At 39.6% G+C, this 13,311-nt stretch overlaps 1 protein-coding gene across 2 annotated transcripts; it reads left to right on the forward strand.

Annotated features, from left to right (window-relative positions):
* The first annotated feature begins 8,910 nt into the window (after window positions 1–8,910).
* Window positions 8,911–13,311, forward strand: LOC110915776 (protein MULTIPOLAR SPINDLE 1). Of its 2 annotated transcripts, XM_022160532.2 has the most exons (10): window positions 8,911–9,140; window positions 10,014–10,071; window positions 10,151–10,300; window positions 10,378–10,440; window positions 10,731–10,804; window positions 10,912–10,966; window positions 11,172–11,285; window positions 11,479–11,662; window positions 12,678–12,748; window positions 12,848–13,311. In XM_022160532.2, exons 1-10 carry the CDS (start codon window positions 8,988–8,990, stop codon window positions 13,030–13,032), a joined length of 1,107 nt encoding a protein of 368 aa, XP_022016224.1. In that variant the 5' UTR covers window positions 8,911–8,987; the 3' UTR covers window positions 13,033–13,311. The 2 variants fall into 2 exon arrangements, with proteins under 2 accessions (XP_022016224.1, XP_022016225.1); XM_022160533.2 differs by lacking the exon at window positions 10,014–10,071 and having other exon boundaries at window positions 9,003–9,140.

Below are 13,311 nucleotides of genomic sequence, written 5' to 3' on the forward strand. Positions count from 1 at the left end.
TCACAATCGCTGTCGTCTCACCAACGTCTACCACTATGGCACCAATGAGCCCTATGCGGATGGGGGTGGAGGAGGGGGAAAGTGAGTGTAGAGTAAGCGGCGTAAATGAAGCCAATCCTCCTCCATCGCCTGCTGAGTGCGAATAACAGATGCAATCTGCTGCTCCATAGTCGTAAGTCGGGCAGCAAAGTCAGGAGGTAATAATCGAAAAGGCTGAAAAGATGAGGATGTCTGACCAAGATATGGACCTAGTGATAGTTGAGCTCTCTCGAGCTCCTGGAGTCGCTGTGTATGGGACTCATGCTGATGGACAAAGGACATCAAGACGTCCTCTATGGTATGTCCCATATGGAATGGATGATATGGATCAGTAGGTGGCATCGGTGAGGAAGATGACCAAAGCAGTGGCATGCTGGTGGGATCGAATGGTGCTACATGAACAGAAGATGGAACAGGTGTCATCTGAGGTACGAAAGGCATAGGCATCGGTATGTGCCCAAAGGGGTGGGCTGAAGAGCCCTCTCCAGGCCCTGTTGGAGGTACAAACGGTGGGATCTGAAACGAAAAATCAGTATGATGTGCCTCAGTGTGATGTGGTGGAAGCGGTGGAACATCCTCGTCAGCCGGTATCCATCCGTGCTGAGCCTCCTCATCAGGTGGATCCATATGCTCTGCAAATAGAGCGTGCTCAGGCTCAATGGGTACAGGATCAAAAGGAGCAATGACAGGATCAACATGATCAATATGATGGTCAACAGGGACGTCAGCAATCAAAGGTGGGTCAACAAAAGGATCAACAGCATGATCAGCAACTAACAAAGGGACATCATCAATAGGAAGATCGCCAACAGGCGGGTCAGCCAAAACGGGCTCAATAGGAATGTCAGCATGTACCAAGTCATGCTCATGTACAGGATCGAAAGCAGCTGCCTGCTCTGGGGCTACGGCAGGCTCCGGGTCGTCAAAAGCCATGTCAAAATCAAACTCTGGATCAAAGGGATCAATAGGATCGACGGGATCAACAGGGTCCTCCATATGATGGTCCATAGGAATATACTCAATGTCGCGGTCAGGATCAAATCCTGGAGGAAAAACGGGATCGGAATCCTCAATATCGTCGTGCTCAAATACAAGGCTCGGAATGGGGGCGGCAGAAGACGCCTGATCGGGGTCCGAGTCATGAACAAAATGCTGAGTGCTCACCTCGTGAGACGGAGCAGATGCCACAGACTCAAAAGAGTCCGGGACTGGTGAATGGACGGGCGAGTCTCCAGCTAGGGCATCAGCAATCATCAAGAGACCGCCAGCGGGTAAAGGGGCTGCATCAGGAACCTCGTCCTCAAAAGGCTCGTCCTCGTAGAGATCAATGTCGCCGTCAGCCTTGGCGTCTAGTAATAGCTCGTGTGCTGGATAAGAAGCAAGAGGAATCGGAGCTGGAATCACAACAAGTGGAAGATACTCAGCAGGATCGCCATCAATAGGCTCATAGGCACCCTCGGGTAAAGCGAAGGAATCTTAGTTCGCTATGATCAGAGCTCTGATACCAAGCTGTCACACCCTGGCTTTGCGGAAGCGTGGTTAATTTGGTGTGACTTCTTAATACCATAGCTTAATCATAACAAGCTATATGAATTAAAAATATGCAAGATCATCCATTGATAATAAAAATATTAAACATTGTCTTAACGGGTAAACACCCAACAACCATAACTTGTCTAAACATTACAAATGCAAACTTAACATAAACATGATTCAAGGACTGTGACTTGTCCAGGAAAGAGTCACAAGCCTCGAACCCTGGATGACCTCAGGCCTAATGCAGCGGAAAACAAGCCATACCGCGCCAGATCGTTAATTTCCTGAAATACATGTAAGTTGAAAAATCAACAATAATGTTGAGCGAGTTCATGCGAAAGTGCGTAAACAAACCTTTATCTTTATCAAAAAAACCTGGTATGTAGCAAATAAGGAAAAAGAGATCACCAATGGTTTGCAAGGCCATTGATATGTGTGAAGTGCAAGTAGGGATGACTCAAACCTAGCGGATTTATGCGTCGGGCACTAAGTCACCCCGAGGTCCGTTATGCTGGACCTGGGGCTGGGCTCGCTACACCCAGATAGATCTACCGCTCCTGTCCCTCGGTCCTACTACGAGGATTAATGGCCTCAAGTTGTGCCTACCCACTCACATGATCTAAGTAACAAACCTCCTTACGCTAACCATACCATGTATAAACATATTCATAATCATTGTAACATGTATTTCACCCCCGCAGTTTATAAAACTGAAAACAGTTAAGAGAAAAGGGGGACATGAACTCACAGTGAGTGCGTCACAACACCAAGTAATCCAAATATCCAACTGCTGCGCAACGACCTACATGTGCTAATTCTATTAGACGGATGGTCGTGCCTTAGCTTTATAGTTTAATTTTCGGGAAACAGTTAGACAACCGTTCCGTGTATATTCTTGGTAGTTAATTTCCTTCCCAAGGATGGGGGAATTAATACATGCGTGTTTATAATATTAAGTCTCACTTAATATATTTTATTTCTCATTCCAAAATATAATTATTTTTCTCAAAAATAATATATTTTCTCTTCGTATAATACTTTCCAAAATAATACGTTGACAATATCCGCATTTATGAATATTTCCGTATAAGGCGTAAGTTACGTTTTGGCGATTTAGTGGTAATAGTAATTACCGTTGTAACTTATATGTTTGTCGTATAAGCGTTTGTATTATTTTGGGTTCGACAAAGTTAGTAAATATTATTTTTACTCTAAAAATAATATTTATACATTTTCACAAAATAATCATAAACAGTGTTGTGAAAAATATATTTATCGAATATATATTTATCACGTTTAGTTTTTGTGAAAATCCCACCTCCGAATATTTGTGATAAAGTCATGGCGAAATATATTTTGAAAACATGTCAAAAGTAGTCTAACACTTGTAAATAATTCTAAGTGTTAGATTTTAGAAAATTTCGCCAGAGTTTCCCCTGTAACTGGAGGTGGCCACGCTTTTAAGCGTATCATTTTCTTTTACAAAATCATTCCAACAATTTCTTTAAATCAACCAATCAATTTCCGACACATTAAACAAGTTTCAACACTTCAAACTTGCGGACTAGTATGTAAAATCGCATTATCACATGAACTTGTAATTTTTCCGAAAGTCATAGTGTAGATCACCTTATATTTAGTGGATCTATGTATAAAATAGTTTAGTCTTGCAAAAACCCCGTTTTTGGAACAAATCACTCTTTACAACTTCCCGACAATTTTTATAAAAATTGTTATTTTGTCGGATCTTTCGTTTCACAAGTGTTTATACACTTGTAGTTTATAAAAATCATCTTTGTTAGCATGTTATCCAACTTATATAAAACATGATTTTCTCGACACTTGGTTCTACGAATGTACCACTTATACATACGTAGATCGGCTCGTTTTAAATACTATTTTTCATGTCAAAACACTTTTACACAAGTTCATGCTTCTCGTGTGGTGGAGTTTCACCTTTCAACCCTTGTACCAAAAGAAACAAGTGTATGTCAAGATTCGGGATCTTAACAAAGTCGGGTTAAACGATGATAAGAGCCACCACATCGTAGATCGGGCCTCAATAACCAACATATGCAAGTACTACGACTTTTACACGCGTTTTATGCTTTTAACCAATGATATTCGAGTTTTAGTAGACTTTTTAGATTCAAAAGATGGGTTACCGACTTTTAACCGTTAAAAATCCTTTTAACCACTTTAGATACGATCAAGAACAAGTTTTAAATGTTATACCTCTAGCTCGGGGCTATGGAAGATCTTTGGCGAAAATGGCGTGGATAAAAGCAAATGAACGTGGTCCTTCAACTTCCGTTTGCTTCAAGCTTCCTCGTACGTGATCCCCGACACTTGTATGAGCTTGGAACTTGCAAGACGAAAACCGAAACGGATGGATGGCTTGGGGGTGCTCTCGGCCGAGAAGAGAGGGGCAAGAGAGAGTGAGAGTGGGTGTTGGAAAGTGTGAGAAGTCTTGTGAGTGGTGGAGGGTTTATATAGAAAAATTAAGCGTTATCGTCCATCGGTTCACAAGGCTTCTAGATATCCACGAAATCTAATAAAATAATAAAAAGTGTACCCTCTAGTTCCATTAGGATGGAACCGGCCTAAAGGGGGGTGGGGTCACCCGGTTGGATCTTGATCGTACAGTTAGAGTTTAGTTTGGTTAAGTCGGTTAACTTTAGGGATTAACCCCGTTAGTTGTTTAATGCGTTATAAAGCGGGTGTTAGGGTAATCAGGGACCCTAACTGGCTCAAAAAAAGGCTAATAATAATTCTGGCAATATTTTTATGTTCCGGGTATAGTCCGGTTGTTCGGTCGGATAGTAATCCGTTAAAGTGCTTAAGTAATCCTTTAAGCGTCGTAAATAATATTTTTAGCGACACAATTTATTCTGCAAAGTGTCAGGAATAATTCCTCATGTTTTGGCACTTTATTAATTAGCTAGAAGCTAGTGTGTTGATAAAAGTGCTGTGTTTTGTGCTTAGAGTACGTTTTAGGCACATCCAATCTCTGTTTCTTATTCCTAGAGACGCAATTATACAACCCTTGTATCCTTACACACACTATGGGTGCAGTAAAATATTTCTGGCTCATACAGGCCTTTAGAGACAGTGTCTGCCTGATGCTGGCTATATCAGCATGTCAAATAGGTTATCCATTCAAATGCTACTGTGCTTCTGTGCATCATGTTTGTCACTGGAGTTCAGTAAGTAAATAATGTAGTGACAGGAATCAAAGTATGATGCAGATATGTACAAGTATCAACAATCAAGTAGCAGTTTATCAGAAATCTCAGTTAAGCACAGTAATTAGGCAACAATTAATAGTAAATTAAGTCGTACGGATACCTGGTTTTGTGAGGGTTGTCACAATACAGTCCGAGGTTGTCGGAATTAATAAGGTAGCAATGTATTTAATGAGAGGAATTTTCTGTATCTGTATCGAGTTAGCTTACCTTCCTTATATAACAAGGGCTGCTTATCTTTCTTGGAGACACCATCATGACCATCTAACGGACTCTTGAGGACCTTGGGAGACTCAGACACGTGTCTGAGTCTCAACGGCCAGATTTTGATTTCATTTAATGAAGCCAGTTGCGAGAGTTTGTCTCCGGCGGTGACCCCCCCCTCTCTCTCTCTCTCTCTCTCTCTCCGTCGTGCATTTAATATCTTGCAGAGCCTTGGATCCCTTCTTGTTTCCCGCCTTTTACACAGATATACTTTTTAAGGGAAAATACCCAGATTGGGCTTATTTATGGGCCCAGACGATGAAAGCCCAAGACGGGTTCACTGGGCCACCAGTGAGGCCCGTCGTCAGATTACTCCTCTATTGATTAATAACCGGTAAGTGTTTTGATTATCATGGTTACAAAAGTCGCTAGGCGCTCACTAGTCGGATTTGAGAGTACTTGGGACTACTCGGGAAGTACTCGGCCTAGGCGAAGATTACTCGGGGAGTAATTAGCTTACGCGAACAGTACTCGGGCCTCGGCAGCCTACCTTGTAGCGAGTACTCAGAGCCTAGGCGGGACTTTTACAACTATGTTGATTATTAACCGGTTATGCTTAAATAACTCATTATTTTTAGCACCTCTAGTCTAGGTCTCCTAATTACCTTGTCCGCTAAAAGGTGGTAATCTTATCCAACTCTTCGTTTGCAATACATAACTGAAGGAAACAAATGAATAACATAAATAATTGGGCTTTTCGTTGAAGGAAATAAGAGATTGATAATTATAGGATCATGCTAATCACACACAGCCAAAATAATTTTCACACCCCTAAGCGCTCCACTTTGGCCATAGCGCGGCGCTTAGGGCGACAAAAGTTGATACGAGGTTTCGAATGACTGACTGAGTGACAGACTGACAGACATAAAGGTGATACGAGGTTTCAGTCGCCCGTGAACCCTAAGCGCCGCGCTTTGGCCATAGCGTGGCGCTTCGATCCCAAATTCTGGCTTTAAATCACTGGCCAGACTCGAGATTCATCACTCGAATTGTTTTCTGTCGATCTTCTTTGCTCTATTAGTTAAATTTTTTGAAAAAACGATGTCGTGGTTCAGTAACTATCTTTTCGGTGAATATTCTGACGAGTCAGTTGTTCCTGATTCTTACGAGGGGACCGCTATTTCTGACTCGTTTGAGAAACCGGTGTCGTCCAACTTGAGGGAGACAGAGGTTGTATCTGGCATTCGTTATCGTGATAACACGGTGCAGCTGGATTTGAATACCCCTGTGGAGGACCCTTACGCACAACAAGGTTATTCGAATTTCGGTTACGGTGGCGACTATAGCTTTGTACAGCAGGAGTGTTATCCAAACGACAGTTACGGTTGTCAACAAGGTTATTCGAATTTCGGTTACGGTGGCGAGCAAAGCTTTGTACAGCAGGAGTGTTATCCAAACCAGAGTTACGGTTGTGAACAGAGCTTTGAACATCAAGTCTATTCGAACCTCGGTGACGATGGTGAGCCGGAGGATGTGTCTGTTGACGAGGAAGGTTGTTACCCGGTTACATTTTCGTTTGATACAACGCAGACCTTTTCGTCACGTAAAGAGTTGGTGCGTTGGGTACAAGACACGGCAAAAGACAATGGTTACCTCATTGTGACAAAGAGGTCGAATAAAAGAGGAGAGAATTACAAGATTTGGTTTCAATGTACTTTTGGTGGGGAGCATAAGAGTGTAACAGAGGAAAACGGGTAGCAAGAAAATAGGCTGCCCGTTCGAGATGATCGGGTTTTCGGAATCATCCGGAAGTGTTTGGAGGATCGAGGTGACGAAGGCGAAGCATAACCACACTCCTATTGAAAACTTCGAGGGTCACGCGTATGCGAGAAGGCTTTCTTCGGAGGACAAAAAACTGGTTAAGGAGTTGGCAGAGCAAGATATTCGCAACCAAAGTATTTGGCGAACACTGACAAAAAACAATCCGGCTAGAAAGCTTATTCCGAAAGATATACACAACGCTGTTCAGAAGATCAACGCCGAAAAAAATGTCGGTAAGTCTCCGATGCAAAAACTTGAAAACATTCTTATCGAAAAAAATTACACTTATTACATGCGCACGAATGAGATATCGAATGAAGTTGAAGACGTCTTCTTTGTTCACGAAAAATCATTCTTTTGGATGTGCAAAAAGACAACTGCCGTGTGCGAATAGACCCAGCCTAATTATATGAGGTAGAGCTACCTTATTTGGTAGAAGTACATGTTTTTTAATGGGTGGTCTTAGGTTTATACCTAGGCAAAAATCCTAAAAATATCAGTTTTTTCAAAAAAAAAAAGTTTTTATTGATTTACACCACCTGTAAAAAACGCTTATAGCTGCTGTAAATGTTGATTCATGTTGATGTCACCAGCTTTTTACAACAGGAGGAATAGGTTGAAAATGCTATTTTCAATTTTTTTTACAGATGTGTTTGTAACATTTAATCTAGGTGTGTGCATAAAATCTGGGTAAAACTCGCATGAGAAGGCGGAGTTCTCTAAGTTCTTACAACTCGTATGAGTTTTCTCTTGATCTTAATCCTATATATATAGTTAATTTGGAAATTTTATTAACTTACTCTATATTTCGTGAGTTTGGCCAAATAGTAATCGTTTACGTAAGGGTTAATTGCTCGGATACTCCTTGTGGTTTGTCATTTTTTCATCTTTAGTCCCAAACTTATTAAAATTACAGGTATGCTCTCTGTAGTTTGCTCATTCGTCTCGGCTATTATCAACCTCTTTATTGACTTTTACAAAAAGTTATTTGAATTTTGCAAAAGTCAAAATCCCGTAACTTCTTAAAAACTCTTCTTTAACACCATAAAAAAGTCACAAGGATAGACAACTTTTTTTTTGAAAAGTAAACTTTATTAAAAACAAACCTCTGACCTAAACGGGTAAAATGCCAAATAACAAACAACTCCCCCGACCCAAACGAGCAAAGGAAAGACAATTACATCATATACAACGGATATTTACACTATTCCCTCAACTAATACATTTACAAGAAGTTCTGTTTCTAATCCACCCAAAACCCCTCGATTTAACCTCCCTAGAATATCTTGCGGACTTCGTCTAATCTGCTTGAAAACCATATTAATTCTACCTTTCCAGATACACCAACACGAAATCAATACCAAACCTTGAATGAGACTCTTAGCTTTCTTACCTAAATGTGTGAAGTTGTGTATCCCCATACTGTCTTTGAAGTCGAAAGCATATACCTGCGGAATTTTACACCACGCGCTGAAAGCCGACCAAAACCTCTCCACCACCGAATAAGCGGTAAATAAGTGCTCCGCCGTTTCCTCGTAATCTTTACAAAAAAGGCACATTACCGAAGTAATATTCACATTCCTTCCTCTTAAATTAACTTTCGTAGCTAATCTATCCAAACTACCACAAGGTGAGACAACTAAATACCTTTTTAACATCCCCCATCTGTGGCCTAGTGGTAGGAGACTTGGGTTTTTTTAATGGAGACTCAAGTTCAATTCCTACTTGTGTCATATTGGGATGGATATAACCCTGGGCTTATGCTCAGTGGTTGGGCAATGATGGTGACAAACCCACCGGGGGGGGGTTCGATTCTGAGCCACACCCCGGTTTTCATCCGGCTATTACTTCAGCGAGGCAACTCGTGTGGAGACAGTATGGTTTTCAGGGGAACGCCGTAACCAAGTCTGACCAACCCAGCGCAGACCCGGTTAAAACAACATAATCTGGACAGATCTTGGCTAGGCAGTGTGACATTAGGTCACTAAAAAAAAGACACCGTTAAAAAAAAAAAAAACTTTTTAACTTGTAAGTCAAAAAGTCAAATAGGAGTTTCATTAAGCAATCCCAAAAGTCACTTTACACGTAACTATCTAATTTGCATAGCTCCCGCGCGGGAGAAAGGAACGGTGAAAACTGAAAATGGCGTCGGAAACCACCACCGCCACCGCCGGTTCAGACGAACCGTTGAAGCTCGCTCTAGCAATGGCTCTTCTTCGTTCTAAGCTCGTGAACAAAGCTTCTCATCCTCCATCTGATACCTCCAGTTGTGAAGCTCTCAAATGGAAACGCAAGGTACATCCTCTCATCTCTTCCCATTCACAACGTATACATCTTGCAAAAACCCTCAGTTGAATCGAAATTAGCTTTGGTTTTGGTCAAAATTACGTCACTGAGTTGTTATGACTCATTGCATAGTTTTGCGATGAACGATGTGAACAAACCTTCAGTTGAATCGAAATTATCTTCGAATTTAGGTCAAAGTGACGTCACTGAGTTGTTATTAACTTATTGCATAGTTTGTGATGATCATGTTAACATTTAGGGATTCAAGTTAGGTCACAGTGACACTGACGTCGCTGAGTAGTTATGGACTTAGTGCATAGCTTATGATGAACGGTGTGAACATTTAAGGCTTCTGTTTGTATTTATAAGTTATAACATCTTGCTCTTGCAAAAACTGTCAGCTGAATCTGAATTAGCTTCGAGTTAGGTTAAAGTTACATCACAGATTACAAATAAGAAATTGATACAGATAACAGTAGAGCAGGGGATGGGAAGAACATATATCAGATTAGAATTGGCTATGTTTCTATCGATTTGAATGATTACAAATAAGAAATTGATATAGATAACAATAGAGCAGGGGATGGGAATAACATATATCAGATTAGGGGATGGGAAGAAGAAGCTAAACATTTACCCAAAAAAAGAAGAAGCTAAACAACATTCACAGTATTCATTCATAATCCCTATGCTCTCTCTCTCTCTCTATGTTCCTTTTATCCTGTGATGAACCACTCACCACCCCTTTAACGTGTTGGTCCTCATGGACTAGGCAACCTGATTGGATCGCTTGGTTTAGATCCATTAGGTTCATAACATGTTGCATAGTTTGTCATAAACATGTGAACATTTAGGGATTCTGTTTGTAAATCTGCAATACAGGCAAAAGAGCGAAAACAAGAGATTCTCAGACTCAAACATGATCTCGAAGAAGTTGAAGGTTCATAGCTCTTTGTGTGTGTATGTTAGACAAATCTATATGTTCCAGTTCCATCCTAGATGACGTGTAATTTGTGCAGATGGAATGCATCATGAAGTGTTCCCGGGGAGTGCATCCTGCAAATGCTATTTCTTCGACAATTTAGGGAAATTGAGCCCTACTGAGATATCAGGAGAAGGATTTGATGGGAGATTTAAGGATGTGTTACGTCGCAGATTTCTTAGACAAGGTTACATAAATTAACATGTGATTGATTTATCGTGTTACGTGTTCTGTGATATTTATTGATTGATCTCGTTGGTGCAGTGAGACTGAAGGAAAGAAGAAAAAGAAGAAATGATGGTTCCACACAAAGATTATTTTTGTCTGGTATAACTAATGTTAATATATTAGGACTTCTGCCATTAAACTTCCTGTTCTATTAGTCCAGAGTTGAAACTTCCTGGATGTTCATAGTAATCTATCATTTAACAAAAGATATTCCCATATCAACAGATTAATGTTACTATTTAGAAATCTGGTTTTACCTAGACGGTACATTTCTCTATATAGTAATAACATACATCAACATAACAAGACCACCCAAATGGGAGGCAATAGCATCGATGAGATGTTTGATTGTTTGGACAGTACAAATAGATATGACAGTTTTATATCAGCAGGTAATACAGCTGAGGAGGAGACTGAACAGCTTAGGGCCTCGGTTGATTTCCTTGTGGAGCTATGTGACACTGTAAGACTGTGTTGGTCACCTAATATTGATTCTAGACATTCGATTCATCATTCTGCTTTATTTGTCCAACCTTTTTCTTACGATGTCTTTTTTTACTATTGTTGCAGCCAGATGATGGTAATTTTGCAAATTGGTCACACCAGGCTGTAGACTTCATTTTGGGTATATCTTTCTCTATTTCATATAAAAGTATATCTTTGGTCACCTAACTCCTTCACAGTTCACACTAGATATCTTTTGTTACCATGCACAAATACCATGTTTATATCACCTAACCACATGATTTTTGGCAGAAACCTTGTGCTTCGCTCTATTTGAAATCTGTAACTTATTCTTATGTTTGTTTCCCTTTGTCCTATCTGTGAAGATGCGATCAATAATACGTTGTCCAAGGGAAAGAACATTGAATCTGTTGATGGGATCGTTGGCAGCTTGTCACTACATTTAGTGCGAAAAATGTGCACCACGTTACAAGGAAACGGTAAGCATCTGTCTGTTCCGTATTGCAAATGTGCAATTCAGCTAAAGTAGTATGCGAAATATTTATTGTATTGTTGTGTATCTTTTTGAGTCATCTTTTTGCCATTTCTATGCCATGATTGAAATTCAATATTTCTTTAAAGGTAATGTACTCGAGATCTCAACGTGTCCCTTTGTGATTAATTCTCTTTCAGAAGCCCATCATGATGCACGGTTTCATGTTCAGCACTTGCTTCGTAAGCTTGGACGCGAGTCACGTATTGGGCAACGAATAATACTTGCAGTTTCTCAAAGAATCTCTTTACTTGCAGAAAATTTACTGTTTCTTGATCCATTTGAATCAACTTTCCCTGAGATGCATAGCAATCTGTACATTTTGTAAGTTATTATCATCAACCATGATCATCTCCTAATAATCTTCTTGTTCTATCTGTGATGCTTCTATTTTTGTGTCACATCTGAACTTAATAACTCTGCATTTGTAAGTATGACACTTAGGCATGTAAACAAACCGAATGTACGTGAATTGTCGGCGGGAAGTTCGTTTATGTTCATTTATTTAAAAAAATGAACGAACATGAACAAGTTTGTTTTTCATTTAATTAAGTGAACTAACAGGAACACACGTTTTGTACGTTCATTATATTCGTGAACGTCTGTTTATGTTCATTCATTTATGTTCGTTTATTCATGTTCGTTTATGTTTGTTTAAATTTTAATAAATACATAGTAGTTATATTTATATAAAGGCAAATTTTAAAGGGGATTTCTAACTACTTATATGGAAATAACTAATTAGTGGTTGGGCTTCCTAGTAATAAAAAATGGGGTTTTGAATTGAACTTATCGCAATAAATCACTTATTTATATAAAAAGGTTAAAAAAACTAGTTTTCGTTCGTTTATGTTTGGTCAATTATGTACGTATAAGTTTGTTTGTTTACGTTCGTGAACTATTCGTTTAGGTTTTAAACGAACGGACATAAACGAACACACACATGCTCATTTTCTTAATGAACAAACTTGAACAAAAAAATGTGTTCGATTACATGTACGTGTTCGTTTTCTGTTAAAGTTAAATGAACGAACACGAATATACCCGTGTTTGTGTTTGTTCGGTTCGTTTACAGGCCTAATGACACCTAACTTTTTCATAGATAATAAACTCAGTACAATTATATTTTCGGGCTATTTTTGACAAGTACAAAATACCCACAGGTGTACTTAGCCAGTTAGCCTGCAGGTTGGAACAATGTATCAACCTTAAAGTTCCATTTTATGTACCCAAATTCATATTGTCACCACTTTCATACCCTAACACAATAATTTTGTCACATATGGTATTTTGGCCATGAATCGTTTTGTCACAACTCACACGCGTTATGTAATGGCAGAATCCAGCTTATTGAGTTTTTAGTATCGGACTACCTGATTAGTTGGTCAAAGACAAGTGGATTTGCAACTGGTAAGCGTGTATTTTATCATATGCTAATTACATCAGCTAAGAGTTACCACCTTATAGATAGCTTCATAATAATAAAACATTCAACCGTAACTATGCTAGAGTTGTTTGAAGAGTGGGTGACTTCAATCCTCCATGCTAGAAAAGGACTTCAGCTTTTAGAAAGCAGATGCGGGCTTTACATTTTGTATGTGGATCGCTTAATTGGGCTAATTGCCAAACTAGTGGGCCAGGCTGAATCCCTCCAAAAGCTCAACCCGAATATTCTTCAAAGGTTATTTTGCTGAATCTCTCTATAATGTAAGCCACACCTTCCTCTTTCCTCTTTCATTATATTTGTTCTCACTTCTCAGCATACAAAACTGTCAATCTGTCTTGAGTTTTGCATAGAGGTGCCCGTTTCAACCCGTTTATTTATAAATGGGTCAGTTTTGGTTATATAGATATCGGGTCAAATAGATTGTTGATTCAAAACCAATTTGGTTTGGATTTCGGTTTAAACCATCATGATCGATTGGTAAATTTGTTTTTGGGTTTTAAATAAATTCAGTCTCCTAGTTATTGAT

The sequence above is a fragment of the Helianthus annuus genome, chromosome 16 (assembly GCF_002127325.2).
Source record: "Helianthus annuus cultivar XRQ/B chromosome 16, HanXRQr2.0-SUNRISE, whole genome shotgun sequence".
Taxonomy (NCBI): Eukaryota; Viridiplantae; Streptophyta; class Magnoliopsida; order Asterales; family Asteraceae; genus Helianthus; species Helianthus annuus.